The 20,001-nt window shown below is 37.8% G+C and overlaps 1 protein-coding gene across 1 annotated transcript; it reads left to right on the plus strand.

Annotated features, from left to right (window-relative positions):
• Positions 1-3,375: 3,375 nt before the first annotated feature.
• il12ba (interleukin 12Ba) lies at positions 3,376-9,178 on the plus strand (the record flags this gene model as incomplete). The annotated part of the gene is made up of 8 exons (XM_042419731.1): positions 3,376-5,813; positions 6,596-6,683; positions 6,772-7,059; positions 7,155-7,260; positions 7,620-7,861; positions 7,978-8,150; positions 8,384-8,505; positions 9,142-9,178. Coding segments are annotated over exons 1-8 (1,122 nt in total), but the record flags the coding sequence as incomplete, so codon positions are not given.
• Between the last annotated feature and the right edge of the window lie 10,823 nt (positions 9,179-20,001).

The following is a 20,001-nucleotide window of genomic DNA, read 5'->3' on the forward strand; positions in this document are numbered from 1 at the left end:
ATGTCCACCTCATGGTGACGCTAGAGGGAAGGGAGTCTGTGGACCATGAATATCTGTTCAAATTTCATGGTAATCCATACAGTAATTGTTCAGATATTTCAGTCTGGTCCAGTTGTGGATCAACCGACCAACAGACTGACATTGCCATCCATAAATGCACCGTTATCGTGGCTAAAAGCAGGGGCGTCGCAGCCGTGGGTGTTACGGGTGTTGTGTCACCCGCACTTTCACAGAAACATAATTCCTTCCCACCCCCACTTTTTTCTGTGGTAGTCTTTATGAAACGAAATGGAGTTTCCCATACATGAAAAACCTATTGGTCAAGTTAGATTAATTGAACAGCCATCCAGCCAATCACAGCCATTTGACCAACCCACCAGGCCAAGGAAGAGTAACAGTTGAAGTACAGTAAAGTTATGTTTGTGCATTCAGCAACGGTGCTTCTGTCACTCACCGCTGGCTGTGATAACAGATCAGAGAATAACTTAGAGAATTAGAGATTAGAGAATTTAACTACTTAGTAATGTAGAATTTTCTTTTGTAACTTTGTCTTGTTATGTGACGTGTCAGCTCAGCTAACATCATTGAACATAAATGAAATAGGCTATCCTAAATGTAAGCCAGGTGGCAAATTTGGCTTTTAAAATCACCTCTATTGTCGTTTTTAAATAGTCATAGACATATGTGAGCATTCATATTTAAGATGTGTAACATCTGTCTGTCTTATGGCAATGTGTTGCCTTCCTTATGGTAAAGTCTTAACAACCAAATTCATGTTTATTAGCATGCTAATCGCTAATCGTGAGTTAAGCTAATCACTAATTAGCCACCATGCTTGGCAGACATTGGTAAGAATATGTACAAGTTACTTCTGTGTCCAGAATGTAAACTCACATAGTTCATGCTGTTTTAAGCTAAATATCAAAGGAATATGTTGCTTTAGACGTCATAGTTTTACTCCTTATGTTAGGAAGTAATGTGTGTTTTGCATTTAATATAAGATGCGGTGAGCTATAGTTTGTGTTGTGTATTAAGGCTAGACCACAGTAATATTACTATTTATTATTGAGCTTAAAAAGGGCTCAGATGGTTGTAGCTGTGGCCTGTGAGAGCTGGTTGCTCACTCTCTGCACTCACTAGCCTCAAATTACCTGCTTATGTGATTTTCTCCTCTTAGCTTTGAGGTGGACTTTGGATGAAGAGGGACTGCTTCTTCCCTGTGGCTGTTGGAGAGGAACTGACGCTTGCTGATACAAAACCTCTTGGACAACTTTAGGTATTTAATTTCCCAATTAAAGACAATTAAACGTCCCCTTTGGATTCCTACTAAAAGAGACACTTTTTTTTTAAAAAAAAAATTGAGGACAGTTTAAGTTGTACTAGTCCATGGACTCAGAAATGACTCTTTACTGATACTGATTTGTTAGCAGAGTTCAATTTGTTTTGCATCTATAACCATCCATTTCATTTTAATGGAAGTGTAAGTTTCCTTTCATTTCATGTCTATAAGGACATGACATATGTCATGTAAGGAAGTAGAATAAAGATACTCTGTGATTATCTTAAGTATAATAAGGATAGCTATGCTCCAGTAATTCAGCAATTCATACAAATTAATGTAAGTAGTAAACTGCTATGAGACCCTAAATAAATACTGCTGAGTTGTTACATTCATTTGGTCTCAGTAATTATTTTATGGTAAGCTGAAGCAGTGGTTACATCTAGTAGGATAAATTGTTAAAATGCATGGCATTAATTTTGATTTTGCATGTTGAGACTGAAACAGGGCTCGAAGGCGGGGGGTTGCCTTGCTCATGTCCTACCTCTAGAACCCCCACACTTTTAAAATCGCTGCTCCACCCCTGGCTAAAAGCAAAAATGGATGAAAACATACTGTAGCTAAAGTGTTATGCTCCAATAAAGAACAACATGACACGTTGATTGCACTCGAGTCTTATGCCTTATGACAGGCATTGAATGGGAATGAAATAGGCCATTACAGTTTCCTGACAAGTGTACAAACTCACTGTTCAGTTAATTTTCTTCTATGATTCTGCCTCAACACTATTTAGTCAAAACGTGTATGGCTTTCAGACACATTAGTGGACAATGCTGGAATTCCTCACTTTACAGTTTGACTTTATTGTTATTAAGACAATAAATCTGCTTTTGTATTGATGAGTGGTTCTGTTCTAAGAGGAATGTTAAGAGCCGGAACTACGCTACAGTATGTGATGTCCCTGGTCGGAGAAAAATCCATGAATCTGAGAATCTGTATACATTTTCAATCTTTATTCTCTTTTTCCCACAAATCTTTTTATGCGATTCCAAAGAGAATTTACATAAACACAGACACAGAGAGAGAGAGAGAGAGATAGACACACACGTACACACACCAACTAAGAACTAAGAACCAACTACAACAAAGCCTACCAAAACAGATTAAATGCCACCACTGTCCGTACTGGAAACAAATCTGTTGTTGCTCAGGAACACAAAGGGCTCTGTCAATAAGAGAGAAGGGGCCGTGGATCAGGGTGCAGAATCCACCACTTTATATGACTTGACCTTTCTGTACCTCCATCCACTCCTTTCCTCATCTCTCTCTGTCTAACACATACACATTACATCACCTCTGTCTTCTCTTTTTTCCTTTTGTTCCCCTATTTTCCATCCCCTCGCACAGATGAGATCATTGCTCTGATTTCATTCCAGCTGTTACGGTTTGGGGCATCTGGGAGACATTCCAGTGAAGAGCCACAAATCACAACCCCATGCACAGCCTCTTGCCCGTGTAATTGCCGTGTAATTCTCAACAGCTGCAGAACACCGAGTTATGACACTTGAGGACACCAGCCGAAATCAATTAAATCTAAATCAGCGCTAAAAAAAAAGGCCACTTGTGTGACAGTATGTGTGATGTAATAATATTGCTTTGATTGTGCTGACTGCTTAACTGATCAGACCACAAGGATTTAATAAGTGGCATTTCTGAGCTATTGCTTCAACTGGTTGGACAGCTTTTCATTTTAAATGGAAACCACTATAATGTCTTAAAGGCAGACACCTGTAACCCTCTGGGGACATCTAGTGGTCAGACATAAGTACTATATAAAAAGTATTTTATTGACTAAAATTGCTGGATTCAGTCATTTACACTTTAATAATTCTCATGAGCTTTACTTCCTAACTTTTTGGGTCCCTCAAACCCATCTGCACAACCTTTGCCGCGGAATAGGCCTGCACATTTCATGATAGTGACAAAATACACAGAAATGACCCATAACTACATTGTTATTAACAAATAAGGAAATATTTCATGTTTCGTATGTAATATGGGCTTTTTATGTAAGCCTTTTATTTATATAGTCACATTTGAAGAAATATACAGTATGTTATCTTACGTAATGATGTTACTTGTGTTTGGGGCCAATTAGACACCAAACATAAGTAACTCTAACTCCTTCTAGACCTCTAACTCCCTCTTAGACCCCTCATAAATAAACTGTTATTAAACTCCAATAACAGAAATCCATATAGACTTATCTGGGATAGTAGGCAGGGAGGCGTAGTGATGTAATGTAATGTGATGTAAACCAATCACATATACTGTTGATCATATATGAAAATCCACTGTGTGATGTTTTATAGCTGGGTTGTCTGAGACAAAAGCAGTTTGTCATTTTTATTGTAGCAAACTTCTGAAATAATCTTCTCAGTTCATAGTCATGTTTATAAGCAGTTCTCATAAAACTCTCCTAAAGTAGTGTACTTTTCCCAGTTAATTGGACACTTGATGTAGCTTTTCATTTCCGTTCTTTTGGAAAGAATAAAGGAGAACAAAAAAAATCCAACATCCTCGTATAAATTGATGTGTAACCTATAAAGACACTATGGTGTGGTTTTTAAATTGAATATGTGTACATTTTAAGAAAGTTAATTCATTAACCATAATGTTCAGTTTGGGGTCTGCTGATAAAACAATGTTAAGTATGTTTTTTGAGAGCTGTTAAAGAAGGCCCACTCTTTGACAGTTCAGATTATCCTCTGCAAGATTATCAGATATACCTCTGAGGATGTGCTTGCTACAGAGGCAATTGCAATATTCCAGTGATGGAGCTGATTTGCAACCACAGTCAACGTGCTTCAAGACAGCTGTGTGGATTATAAACACACATGCACAAGACCGCTTTGCAAAAAAAGGGAACAGGAGACAGATGAAAGGCATTTTCAGCTTGAACACTTAAGCAGTACAGTAAGAACCACAAACAGTAATGTGATAGTTCACATGACTGACACCAAAAATGTAATGCCTGCATGTTTATACAGTGAATCATGCTGATATTGCATACACTAAAATAAATTGTCCATAAAAAAATCATAAAAACCTGTTATCAATTGACCATGATCTTATGAGCAATAATTGTGTTTGTCAATGTTTCCATGTTGTCACGTATATATAAGGTTTAAGCAATGAAGGAAGGAATAGATACAAAACAGGAAAGTCCAGAGAGAGAAATTCCAGCCTCGGGAACAAGATTGACCAAGTTGACGTAAGGAAAATGTTGGTGAGATGTGGTTGACTCATAAGTTCAATTTAACCTTTCAATAGGCCTATGTAAAGAAAGAATCACTCAATGAGAGAAATCTCAGTGTGAATCTTTTAAAACTATTGAAGTGAAGGGTTTGGCTTCACTGTTGGCCTGTTAGTGTTACATTGGAACAAGCCATTAGAAATCCAGTCCTTTGTCTACATAGCTGAGCCAACACCCATATTCTCACCTGCTCATGTTTCTTTTCCTTTTTCTTATCTCAGTCTCATCACCCTATCTGCTGTTCATTGTGATATTTTATCCTACTCCTGTTGTGTTTCGGATGTGGCATCCTTCTTGTACCGTGCCAGCTCAATCCAGTATTTCCTCTGTTTTCTTGAAGTCTAAATGTTACATTTGCCCTGTTTCCCTGTGTTTTATTTTGTTACAGTACATACATGATCTCACTAACCACCTCCAAAATTATCCAAGTCTATCAGACTAAAGCAACAGAGCTATCAGTAAGGTGTATCTATTTATCTATCTTGCTTTTGTGATGTCTTTTGAGACAGGGTTTTGTGTGGGTATAAATAAAGCTGACATATAGAAATGAGGATTTGTCAAACTTGTTTTAAAGATGACATACTGCTAAATGGCATGCAGACTTACAGGGCTTGGTGTACATACTTCTGTAAGGAATCCTCCGTGGGAATATAATATACTCCCATGGAGAATTCAGTTTTGCTTTGTTTTTTTTTTTGTCTTTTTTTTTTTAACAATCTATTTTCATGAGAGGGAACAAAAAGACAAACAAGGGAACAAAAACTCCTGCTGGGACTGTGCAACAGGGTGCTGAGGCATTTCAGAAGGCTTAGCATTATTGGTCGCAACTATGTCATAAAAGGTCCTGACAAGGGACAAACTGAAAATGAAATATGAAACTTGCCCGTCGGAAAGTGAACAAACAGGTAAGTTACTGCACAGCTACATCTGGCAGACAACATATATGTGAAAATGTAAATAGCCAAGTACTCCCAAAGTTATATTGTGCAGTGTTTAAAGGGTGATTTAAAATTGCCGTATTAGTCAGTGAAGCACAGTAAGTGGAAGTGAGTAAAAGGTGGCCGAGTACCTTTGTTCACACAGTAGCCGACTTGAAAGTGAAGTTCCTCTGGACTTCTCTATTTTAAGTGATGTGAGGAAATTTCCCCTGAAATGTCAGTCACTCGTATAAAAGCAACACAGGACCGCCAGTTTCTCATCCTACACATTAAAGGCAAGGTAAGTCTCTATAATTACTTTTGAAAGTTTAACTACGTGTTTAACTTTAAAAGGAGAACAGATGCTATAACCTGCAAGGTTAGAACATTGTGTAGTTTTTTTCTATTTAGTTTAAAATAAAATGGTAATGTCAATAAATAAATATGTATTTTACTTGTGATTAATAACCTGACATGTTCCCAACCAAATATTATAAACTAAATGCCTTATATTGCTAATCAGCTGGTTTCACTAGTTGTTTTTAGGATAATGTGATGGATATTGGATGCCAGTATCATGAAAGATGAATAGCATGAAAACAAGTCCTTAAAATACATATTTTCTTACTGCACCTGCAGTTTTTTGATTAAATTTTTATTTTTCTCACGGGTGGTTGGAAGTTGGTGAAAGTATCTGCTTTAGTATGGCACTGAGTTTAAACTGTTTCTTTGTTTTGATCACAAATTGATAAAAAATGATACCTATGTGTTTTTTTAATATAAAAAAGATAGGCATAGGCTAATACTGTCAGCTAGATTCAAATGTTGTGATGTCTTGTTTTTTACATGGGTTTTGCTCTGAACAATTAATTTGCTATTATATTTTTCATCTTCATGTACAGTTATTCTTTTCTTGTTGAATTTATGGACTTAAATTAATATATGGACAAATTAGAACAGCATTTCAATGACTCTTTGTCCTATCAACTCAAGATTTTGTCTATTGATAATGTAATATCTTTTCTTTTGCCTTCTTCACACCACTGTGACCTCCTCTCTGTCTTCTCTCTGTCTGTTATCCAGATGAAGTTTTTTGAGGTCAGCATCATCTGTGCACTTCTACAATTCAGTTACCAAAAACCCACGAGCCATGAGACTTTGCTGCCCAACAGTATGTATGATCCAAATGAAAACATATTACACTCAAAGTTGAAGTTATCCTTCCTTAACTTCACATTCTACTGTACATGCTATGCTAGTTCTGGTTGTGGAGGTGGATGGCGCTTTGGGCCAGCAACCCCTGAGCTGTCTGGACTCTGCAGAGGAGCTGATGAGGAGAGATGACAAGGGTCAGGATATTTTTTGGAAGAAGAACGGAGTGGAGGACGCACAGAGAGGGAACTCGTACCTGGTGCAGCTGGAGGAGAGCTTAGGAGGGGGCAACTACACCTGCCACAACAAGGACGGATCGCTCCTCAATCACACTATGGTCCTGATTCAAGAAGACGGAACCAAGAGGAGGAAGATTCTGGTGAAAAATGACCAAGGTACAGTCTGATTTATGATATCACTGCAGCTAGAATTGGGGAAAATTTATGCCAAAAAAAAATATTTCAACTCATATATTTCCTTTTCTTATCAGAGGATTATTTAAAGTGCTCCACTCAGAATTACACCGGAGAGTTCCACTGCTCTTGGACGTGGCACAGCAGCCGCATTGGGAAAGTAACATTTATCAGAGCTCGACGGTAAGCTTACCAACTGTGGAACAGTTTGCTGTTTCGCTCTCCAATAATAACATAGCGTTCAGACTCATGTCAGTGCTGAGAGTAACAGTGACATCTATAAATACCTCATTATGAAAGGAGAATTAACAAATATTGTTTTGTTATTTAGGGATCAAGGTCATGTCTTGGGACTAGATTTCATATAAAAATAATACAGCTGATGAAATATATATGCTTTTATCAGTAACTTTGAAGTCATTAAAACTTTGCTTGAAAGCTAAAGCCAAAACTATAAAATCAGTGTGTTTTCTCAATACAAAAGACAATCACAAAGGGGGAAAACAAGGGGTCTAAGACATCTTTTTCTCTCATATATACAGTGTTTCTGATGACAATGACACCCAGTGTTCTGTGGATACCAGCGGTCAGCACTGGACATGCTCTTCAAGTCAGAGAAACTTCACTTGTTCAATAGACAGCAGCGGATATGGGATCTCCTGCCTGGACGAGCAGCACTGCCCCTTTGCTGAGGAGAACCAGCAAATCCACATCACTGTCTATGTGAGGACGGCGTATTTCCTGGTGGAGAGCTACTCTAAACGCTTTTACCTGTCAGAGATAGGTGAGACATCAGCTGTAAACGACTCATTATGTGAGTTCTGTAAAAGAAGTGAGAATGTTCTTCTTTATCTCTTAATTTTTTTTCTCTTCTCTATCTTTTGCTTTCACCCTCAATAGTGAAACCTGACAAGGTGAGGATCAGTAAAGTCAATACAACGATGATCAAATGGACTTACCCAAGCTCCTGGAGCAGTCCCTACTCCTACTTCCCCCTCACTTTCCAGATTACGCAGCTCAGGCGGGGATGCAGAAGGTGTGACAACCCGTGCACTGACTCAAAAGCCACAAAGGTAAGAGGAGCTTAATAACTATAATGTAAATTTTATGGAGAAAAGAAAAAACTGAAGCAGTGCCTGCTGGTTCAAAATAGTAAAGAAACTTGTACAGTAAACTTGTCACTTGAAAGTAAATCCTGCAAGGCGCACACTCAAGACCTGCACAAAATGACAGGAAAGGGTAAATGTTGCAAAACTTTAGTGACATGTTATTTCATTCTTTTTTATTTTTATTTTTTATTTCTTAGACCTGGACAGTCCAATCTACAGACATTTGTCACTTTGAAGTCAAGCACAAAGCTAAAGCTGTCTGTGTCCGAGCTAAGGATGCTCTTTGTGACTCACAATGGAGCGAATGGAGCCACTTCAGGTCAGTGCATTTATTTCCCTTCTCCCGCCCACCAGATGCCCCCAGTGTGTTCCTGCCTTTTGGGAGTTCACCCTCCTCCTGCCTGCACACAGTAGCCATGGTGTTCTGATTTTCTGTTTTGCCTCATAGCCTGAGCCTTCTGCTATGTGTCTGCCCGCCTTTGCCTCTTAGTTTTGTTTACCTTTCTTGACTGTCTAAATGTTGCTTAACCATTCAGTTGACCAAGTAAGTCTTGTTTTAATTTAATCACCTTTTGGGTCTACACCATGGTTACACTGTTCCCTGTGGTCTCTATTGCTGGTCAAAGATTTATTCAAAGTTAAAATGAAATCTGCATAAGGGATCGTATTTATACAGAAATTTGTTGAATCATAACCACACGAGGTTCACTTATGTACATGTGAGTTGCTGTAACCAACACATTATTATACTGACTGATCTTAATCTTCTTGTCACCATCAAGCTTGATCTCAAGAGCTTACATGATGTAGACCAGATTTGAACTCATGTTTTGAATAGTGCTATATAAATAGAGTTTGCTGTCTTGCGTGCATTTTGCTTGCATTTTCATTTACTGTAATTGGCAATTAAGGTTGATTTCAGACTAATTTCCTTATTATTTGGATTCATTTACAGACTGAGGAGGAAGAAGAACAACAAAAAGAACAAAGATAAACGTCAGTAAAACAGAAAACAGAAATAACAGAAGAAAAGAGAAAACTCAAAAAATCTCAAATCTAAAAAAATATTATGTGTTTATGTGTTTTTATATTCCTATTTATGTTTTCTAATATCGAGTTGTTTGTAATATGTAACTTTTCTTATTGATAAGTGGATGAATAAAATTGAATTTAATGTAGTCTTTTGTTTTCTGCCTGATGTAAGACATCATTACCTCACATGTGTCCTTTTACTAAATATTGGGATTGGAGAGATATTTCATTCGTTTCCAAATTACAGTCAACAGCTTCATCCTTGTCACATCTATAATTAGAAAAGTGGTTTTAAAAATTGAATGTCAATGTAATTTCAACAGTACTACATTTTGTAACCTATGTCTTTCAACGACCCTCTTATTATCTTAGGGGTCAATTTGACCCCATTCAGTGTTTAACATCTCTAAATAAATGATTGACATAATGTTTTTTTGCGTCATATTTAATGACTTTTCCCAATTTTATGGGGACAAGTGTAAACATAAAATTAACACAATATGTTTTCAATGTCCTGTACACATTTTTTGTTCATCAGTTTTCTTTAAGGTCAATTTGACCCCAGGCTGTTTTAACTGTATAAAACATATAAGAAATATCAACATTTTACACACATTTGTTTTGGTTGTTGTGGATGCTGTTGGGGTCACCATAACATGCAAAATGCTTTAGGGTCCTAACCTAACATAACCATACCTGTAGTAGTGCAAGAACCACTGATAGTTCACACAACATGGGGGGAGGGGAAAACATAATTCCCACAAGAACTTTGATATATTTATTTATTTTCCCCCAGCCAAATATGGTTCTCACGAGGACATTGACAGTTCACACAACAAAGGGGAGGAGCAGACATATAAAAGCTTGCACAGCAGCCTTCTAAACCATTTCTCTTAGTGCTCTGTGTGCTCTCTCTCAATTCAAAATGACCTCTAAGCAAAGGTTTTCTACCAATGATGTTTTGCCACAGCTCTTTGACAGTGAAAGTGACATAGAGGAGAATGTGTCTGAGACAGAGGATTATGCTGAGGAGGACTCTGATTATGAAGCATCCTCCTCTGTTGAGAATGAGACCCTTAGTGTTGACCCCCAACCACCAGTAGACACATTACCTTCCAAAAATGGAAAATTATTGTGGTCCCACCTGAACAATAGGGTAGACTTAATGCTGCTAATGTCATCAAAATGGTTCCAGGCCCCACCAGATACGCTGTCAGCCATGTCCAAGCCATAAAATCAGCATTTGAGCTCTTTGTAACTCTGTCAATCAAAAAGGATATACTTGAGACGACAAAATTAGAGGGGAGGCACGTGTTTGGGGACGGTTGGAAAGACTTGGATGTGACCCTCCTGCAAGCCTACATTTTGCTGCTCATTTTGGCAGGAGTGTACAAGTCAAAAGGCGAAGCACAGCAAGCCTTTGGAATGCTGACACTGGAAAAGCAATATTTTCATCCACCATGTCTCTAAAGACATTCCATGTTTTCTCCTGTGTCTTATGCTTGACAGAGAAACAAGGCAGAGCCGATGAAAGTATGACAAACTTGCAGCAATACGAGATGTATGAGCAAGTGGGTTCAGCAATTACCTTTTCTTTACAATCCAGGCCCTCATGTGACTGTGGATGAATGTCTGGTTGCATTTTGTGGGTGCTGTCCCTTCAGACAATACATACCAAGCAATATGTATCAAAATATAGGCAGCATGTGATGCACAGTCTTCCTATGCCAGGAATATGCAAGCTTACACTGGTAAATTCCCTGGGGAATCACCTGAAGAAAAATCAGACTATGAGGGTGGTACTAGACATAGCTGAAGGACTGAATGGTCATAACATTACATGTGATAGTTTTGGCCCTGGGTGAGGAACTGCTGAAAAGGAAGGTTACTATGTTGGGGACAGTGAAAAAAACAAGCCAGAGCTTCCCTCTGAGCTTCTTGCAATGAAGAATAGGAAGGTAACATCTTCAATGTTTGTCTTCACTGACAGAGCCGCCGTTGTCTCCTATTGCCTCAAGAAAGGGAAAAATGTCCTGCTGACGAGCACCATGCACAAAGGTGCTGACCTGAGCACCAGAGAAGACAGAAAACCACAAATGGTCTTGGACTACAACGAAACAAAGGGAGGGGTTGATAACCACAGCCACATACAGCCACATGACTGCCCGTTGGCCCCTTGTCATTCTCTTCAACATCATTGATGTGAGCACCTACAATGCCTTTGTAATATGGAGCGAAATAAAAAAGGACTGGAACTCTGAAAAAATTAGTCAAGGGAGGATTTTCCTGGCGCAACTGGGTTACGCACTGTTGAAACCTCATATAAAGAGAAGACGGTGCCTTCCAAGAGCGTCACACAAACCCTAACTCCTCCAGTGGTTCAAACTGCAGGCAGGAAACATGGCAGGTCCCAGGTCTGTCCCAACAGAAATGACTCCAAGACCAACAACACTTGTGTGAAATGCAAGAAATATACGTCTGCAAGGAACACGTTCACATTCTCTACACATCATGTGCACAGTAGTGGAGACAAAAGGCTGGACTGTACCTCCTGTTGGCCTGTAGGGAAAATAATATGCTGTTCATATTCTGTCAAACTCATTTTGGTGACTACGTAACTTTGTTTTTTACTATCTCACACATACATATTTGCATACATAGAACATACATAAGCATCCTTGATTGCAAAATTGCTGTGGCCCAGATCTGGCCCACACCCGACACTTTCGGCACTTTCATCCGGCCCACATACCCCATGGAATGATGGCGCTTGTTCGGTCCGCCCATGTTTCCCAGATCTGGACCACAAGCAAGCTGTATGTCAACCAAGAACAAACCAGATAAACCAGAACTGGCCCACATCCAGAATCCACATATCCAAGAGCACCGCATCTTTACCAAAAAAGGTTGACATTTGATTTGGGATATTTGGGCCATATTTGCTATTTTACATGTGAGTCATTTCAGGCTCACATCCATTTTGTCCAGGCCAGAAGAAGGCCAGCAGTGCCGCATCGTTGCTTGAAGTGGCCTACTTCCATATGCTATCTGGGATAGAACAACATGTGACACAATGCTCAAATTTACTTTTTATGGGTGTTTTTTGTAAATAAAGAACTGTTATTTGTTCCTTACTGATGTTCTGATGATGATGGTGTTTTACAAATAAAATCCTTCTAAATCTTTGAAATTGTGTTTGTAGTTCCTGTTTAAATTGTCCCCGAACATAATACATGTTATTATCCTTGATAACAGAAATTGTTTTTTCTTCTGTACTTTTTCAATCTGTACTAATATAAAGCCATTAAAACACCAAAAAGATCTTTCTTCCCAATATTAGGTCAATCATTGAGAAATCAGTGAGTGATTTCCATATTTTTCTATAATAATAATAATTATAAACTTTATTTGCGTTGCATCTTTCAAAACATAGTTACAAAGTGCTTCACAACAGCAAAATAAAAGGCAGAGTCCAATAAAATGACAATAAAATGGAAGCATTATAAAAAAAAGAACATAAAAATAAGAATAAACTAAAATAAAGTATATGATGAGCTATTAAAATAATAAAACAATAGAATACATTATTTGACATACACAACAAGGAATTAATTAAGTGAAAGCACATTTTAAAAAGTGTGTTTTTAAAGAGATTTAAAAGAGGGCAAAGGTGTGGTTGATCAAAGAGTGATCTCCTCTAGCAAGTCATTCCAGAGCGACGGGGCCCTGGTTTTAATCTAGATCTTAGAATTTCTAAAAGGGACCCACTGAAGGATCTCAGGCTATGCTCATGTGGGATTAAACATTTATTGATTTACTCAGGGGCCAGTACCATCCTGGCCTTGAAAGTGATAATTAATAGTAATAGGTATTCTGGATGTATGGGGGGGGGGTTATGTTTTATTTAAAGGGCTATTAAGGTAGTCAACAAAGGGACATAAAGTACCTGACACATAAACTAAACTAATCATTTTCTAGAGGTTTAAATTGCTGGGGTCAAATTGCCCTCAAGGATAAAAGATGTTAGTAAATTTGAAGATAACAGGAGAGTTAACATACGGTACCTTCACTGTACACTATAAGCACCCTAACCACATAGTTTTTGTTGAGAACAATAGCCTCAATAATTGTTTCTATTTGACCAGGAAACAACAAATGAAATTTCACCAGCTTCTCATATTATAATTTAATGGCTTGTTTCCTAACCAGTACGGTGAGAGTGTGGCTTTTGGTGGAAACTCTCCATGTCACACTGCAAACAAATCACAAAACTGTTGTTTAGCTTTGAACTGTGTCTGGTACCAGTTCTCTAGAAGAAGATATGACACACGCGTGGTATTTCCTCTGTTACATGCCAAGAGACACATGTATAGTTTTTGTGTTATCTCATGTCTCTGCTTTCTTGTGTGTGACCACGAACTCTTTAGATCTTACGCCAAATCACTTGTCATCATCCCCCTAGATAATTTTGGTACATGACGTCCTGATCCCAACATCTGCTAGACATTCTGAAAAACATTAGGGCACTGAACAAATATGATTTTACTCTAAATCAGCTCACAAATGACACAACAAAACTGAAGTTTTCTGTGAAATTACAGCATGTATATTAATGTAAGCCAGGATCCCAGAACTACAGTAATAATGAAAACTGAACCCTCAGATGGAGTTCCTCAAAGGGCTTTCTCTATGAAGTGGAAACTTACACACAGTATATTTACAGTGCCAACAGCCGGGCATTGAACTCTAAACCACAAAAGCAGCAGATGTGTTTGCTTTCATTAGTGAACAACAGTCACTGCTGGCATCTCCAGTGTTAGTAATTCTTTCCTCAGAGGAAGTGTCTGTTACTCATCTGTATGGTAGGAATGATTGATTTAGTTTGAGAAAAGTTCATGTGTCACTGTACCAACAACATGATGGTATATTATTGCTTTGCTTTTGTCTCATTGACCCCCAAACTAACTAAACTCAACATAAGTTGATGAGATCACTTTGATGGAAATTCATCATATTCGGATAAAAAACTTGAAATGTATTGCCTCATTTTAAAGGTTCTCACACTTTCTCAGGTGCCAACAGGACGGGGCAGGCTGTGAAGCGATCAAAATTTAATCTAGGTCAAACTGCATTCTGTTTTTTTTTCCTCTCTGATAAATGGACTGCACTTATATAGCGCCTTTCTAGACTTCTGACCACTCAAAGTGCTTTACAATACATGCCAACATTCACACACACATTCATACACTGATGGCAGGGGCTGCCATGCAAGGTGCCAACCTGCTCATCAGGAGGATCTAATCATTCACATGAGCAATTTGGAGTTCAGTATATTGCCGTAAGACACCTCAACATCCAGACTGGAAGAACTGGGAATCAAACCGCCCCGCTGGAATCGACCCGCTCTACCTCCAGAGCTACAGTCGCCCCCCTGAAATCTATAAAGTCACATTTAAATGGTGTCATATAATTTTGTGGATAAAGTAAATAAAAGGACAAATGCTGCTTTTTTTGGGTAATTACAGATGTCTTACATTTCTTAGAAAATAATCACACATTAAATCCTTTATACACTGTGGAAAGGGTTTTTTTAAAACTACCTATCTATCAAAACAGAATAGGAACAGAAATATGCCATAGATATAAACTTTAAGTTGAATGTACCATAGTGTGATGTTACTTTTGTGGGAACCAACTGCCTTTAAGGCATAAAAGCAGATGAGTACATGTAACATCCAATAGCATAAAATTCCAGTGTTGTTATTAGCGGAGTGGATATACAGATACATTAATTTCCAAAAGTCCATGTCACATGTGAAAAAAGCCCAAACAAACAACATCACACCTACAGAATATCAAGCCACTCTTCCCAGTAGTGATTTATGAATTCAGCTGGTCAGGAGGTTGCAGTGAACTGTCTCCTCACTTCCCTGTCATGAAAAGCAGAAGTGGTTAAGTGATGTAAGCATTTTCAGAGCAAATATATCACACATATCAAACCTGACACCCTTGACCTTTGATTTTTACTTGTTTGCTTTATGTTACAGAGGGTACTTGACACATTTTTGGGAAACTTTTGTCATTCTATTCTATCCAGTTTCACTATCGTGATGTATTGTGTGCACCCTACCCTACATGAGCAAACACACACACACACACACCCAGGCCTAAACACACATTCCTACGTTGTAATATTTATTAGTGCAAGTCATAAAAGTCTCAGTACACTTCATAGAAGAAATACTGTACAGTATATCAAATTAGAAAGAATAACAATTTATTTCAACAGTAGTTTTGAAAAGGATCACAAGGTAAATCTTAAGGGTTGTGAGAACAGAATTGGAAACAGAAAAAGTATACTCGTGATACACAAAAGAATGTTCATTTTTTCAGACTTTTTTTAATGTTCATAATTATTGGATAACTTTTGGTCTTTCAGCCCTCAAAACTATTTGATTCAACAAAACATTTGATATAACAAAAATCTGTCTTTGGCTCTTTCAACCGATTACAACTCACAAGCATATCCAACATGTGACATTTGAATATAAATATACTTAAATAAAGGTCACAATCCAAAGAGGGAACCACTGCCACTACCACTGAGTTAGATGTCATCCCAAAGTAAAACTAGTGTGAAAATGTATAAATCTATTTTATTTTGTCATTAGGAAGAATAGAATTTGTATGAATTAAAGCACATTTAGTGATGACAAAAAAGTCCATGATTCAGTCATCTTGAAATTAAACATATAAAGCTGTCTTCCCTCTCAGAAATCAAATAGAAGAGTTGCCCTTCAGTGGGCATTAAATGATAACTAGTCACACAGAAAGTGGAATCCAAACCCATTATTAACTTAACTTATTGTTTTAAACTGGGATCAACAATACTTACATGCACATATCACATCTCAAAACAAAGAACGCCTTTAATGAAAGTACACGGTTATGTTATGTCATGTTATGCAGGCAATCAGGGAACACTGAGACAGTGATCAAGTTAATAAATTGTATATAATGAGTACCAGTGAGACAGTCAGCCATGATCTCAACTCCACTTTCACTATAATGATGAACTGTGTACAGCATATTTAGTAATCATGTGATTCCCAGTCCAGATGATTGCACTTTCTAACATGTTAAGATCTTATTGTTGAATAACAGGACAGAAGTAATATTATGAATCGGATCGAGATATTTTTTGTTCATTCACAGTAAGTGAGGAGCATGAAACTAGAGAGAAAAAAGAGAGAAAGTTCTTGTCTAACAGTCTTTAGAGGAATTTTTAAGTAAAAAGTCTGAATTGCAGTAATTCTTACAGTACATATCACAGTGCAGTTTAGCAACTGCTGCACTGTAATACATTATAAACAACATAACAGTAAGATAAGTGTTGTGTTTGAGTTCTTTTTCTATTTTTTTTTTTTTTTTTTAGAAATAACTTCAATTAAGTACATGAAAGCATCTGTAGTTACCTTATGGTGTTGTGCTCTAGCACCGAGCAAAACTCCATAGTTAGTGTGTGTGTGTGTGGGTGCTTGCATGTGTGTATGTATTTTTTCTAAGTCACACGTCTCAGTACATTTCATAGAATAAATGCTGTATATCATTTTAGAAAGACCACTATGAAAAAGGTTTCACATTCCCAACAATAGTGTCCAACCTGTGGGTTGTGACCCCCAAAAAGGGTCACAAGGTAAAATCTTGAGAATCTTGAGGTGATTGACAGAATTGGATGGCAGAAAAAACATACCACTGCTACACAAAATGATGTTAATTTTTTAAGACTTTTGCTGTTATCATCAGTTGTTTGTTTTCCACAGTGAGTTTCACCACTCACAGATATATAAAAAGAGGTTGGGAACCACTGCTTTACAGTAATGATCACTTGGAGTCAAATCCAAGCCTTGGTCAGTTTAAATCTTAAAATGTATAAATCTTCTTTTACTTTGTCATTAATAAGAATAGGATTAGTATGACTATAAGCACATTTAGTGTGGACAAAAAAGTCCATGATTTACTTATTTTGAAATTAAACATTTTCTCATTCTAAGAAATCAAATAGAGAATTTTCCCTTTGCCTTCATTGGGCATTAAATGATAGATTGTCCCTCACAGACTGCAATTCATACCTATTATTAACATAACATTGTTTTAAACTAGGATCATGTGACCATAAAAAAACACAGACATCACCTAAAGTCTAGATCAAGACAGGAACTCGAAACAAAGACACAGATTTACCGAGAAGAAGAAGAAGAAGAACAGAATCAAGAAGTTTTTTTTAAGGATCAGATAAATTCCCCTTAAAATAATAACACAATTACATACACAATATACACTTGAAGTCACATTTGATGCCACTCGGTTACTTGAGGGTTAAACTGAATCCACATTCTAACTGGGTTTCCTTTTGATGTTGCCCTACAAGATCAATTACATTCACAACTTGTTCTCATGAATCCACAAATATCATTGACCTTGTCCACATTTGTTGACCATGTTAATTAACGGGCGCAGAGAAACAGCAATTTGGACAGATGGCATTTATCTGCATGCTACTTACTATGCAAGTGTTACATTTGAGAATACATCTGACTTTTAGTGGACGCAAACTATATTTAGGCGTGCAATGTCTCTGTAAAGCCACTAGATGGCAATATTGTACCAAATACAACCGCTCAGCGCTTGATGGGTGACCTGAAGTAAGGTGGGAGAGGTCATCATTGCCATAGATGCGCTGCTTACAAGAGCAAAAAAACGGATTATTGTTTCCAAATAGTACCAAATATTTCTAATTATTCACCCTTGATTTGACTTTTAAGATTTAGCTTATGTGCCTACTTTTTCTCTCACTTTAATTTAAAGAAAATATATTTTCTTGCGACACTGTTTACACACTCATTATAACATTGTTTTCTCAGTGCGTATCAAAGAAATTACCTACCAGAATCTGCTCTACATATTTAAATTGTTAACATCTATATTAGTCTCCTTTAAGTCGACTAGAGAGCATATTGTTAGACATAAGGCCCACTCTCATAAGCATATGTCTGATTTTTACAACCAGTCATTTTTATGAGTCTTCAATTCAATCAGGCCATTATTATCATCAACCCAACCTTTTGATTTACGAGAACATCTGGTGGCGCCTGCAACTCCTTTCTGATCAGTTACTTCAAAATGTCTCATAGAGTTATACCGCTGATTTTTTTATTTTTTTTATAGCCTTCCCATATGTGGACACTTGAAGTCGTGTATGGCAGAAACACACCTTTGCGTCGTTTAAATGGTGTGCGCATTCCCGCCTGTGCAGAATTGCCATAGATATTTTGCAATGGGTAACCGTGGATTTAGACTAGTAAATCACAGTATTAACATGACGGGATCATCGGGCCCCCAACTGACATCTCTGTTTTTGGATGGTGAGACGGTGATATTTGGGCTAACAGTGTGTGTTGTGCTCGGGGATATAAATATACGCAACCCCAGGGGCCTCTGACTGTTCGCGCTGGCCCGCATGCCGACCAAGGCAGACAGATCATGGAGAGAGAGCCGGCCAGCCACAATCAAACAAATGTGCTGAAGGATTGCTCTGAACGTGTGTGTGTGTGTGTGTGTGTGTGTGTGTGTGTGTGTGTGTGTGTGTGTGTGTGTGTGTGTGTGTGTGTGTGTGTGTGTGTGTGTGTAAGTGTGTGTACGGGCGTTAAAAAGTGAGGCTGACTGTGAGAGACATTTTATCTCACGTTGCTTTTATTTATCACTATTTATTATCATGTATTCACGTGGTAGGGTGCTCACATTTCTCCTCCCACAGCAGGAGACATAAATAAACAGATATAGACAATGATGAGATGATTGCTGGGGTTTGGTGTCCAACCTTGACCGTTTATGGCATTTGTATCAGACTCTGCAACTGCCTGAGACTCTTGTGTCAGTCTGCTGGCTGCACTAGAGACGAGGATATGTATGTCACTAGAAGAAAAAAAAAAATCATTCCCTAAAATGAAAGTAAAACTTGTTTTAGTTTATTCCAACTAACAACAAAAAAATATTAATTCAATAGTGTAAAAATAGTATGCATTTTGTACGCTATTTCTGAGGCTCTTAATTGTGCAGCTTCACTCCCAAAAGCATCAACGTGTCAGTGATTCTTGATACAATCTTAATTTTCAGAGATGCCCTCTTGATAAAAAACAAGACTCTCTCATTCTTTCCATTTCATTATAATTAACCAAACAGTACTTATTGAACAGATGGCCCCCAGACAATTGAATTTGACAATTTAGAAATGACTCTGTAATGATTGGAGGGGGGAAACCAGGGCTGATGGGGAGCATGAGGAGAGCTGTAACATCCTTACTCTCTGCAAACTGGACTTGCAACCATATGACAAACAGTCTTCATGCGTGTGAACCTGATGTGCAGTTTCATGCTTGTGTGAGCAACCATGCAAATTTTTTTTACACTTTTTTTTTTTTTTTTTTTTTCATTTTTGTTCTTGAGCAGTTATTTTTGACTGAGTGCATTTTTTGGACGGCGGGACAGCAAAGTTTAGCTGTAATCCTCATATTTATGTTGGATTCAGCACTAAGTCCCGCAAGATTTATGTAATGCATCTAATCAAAGCTAATTTCAAACCATCGGGCTGTAACAGAAAATGTGCGCAGCGGCTTGCCAGCCCCTCTCTCTATCTTTTTTCTTTTTTTTTTTTTTTTTTGGTGAGCTGAAACTTTGTTGAGCTCATAATCTGCTATAGTTGATACTCTGAACACTTGCACTG

This window comes from Thunnus maccoyii, chromosome 8 (genome assembly GCF_910596095.1).
Source record: "Thunnus maccoyii chromosome 8, fThuMac1.1, whole genome shotgun sequence".
Taxonomy (NCBI): Eukaryota; Metazoa; Chordata; class Actinopteri; order Scombriformes; family Scombridae; genus Thunnus; species Thunnus maccoyii.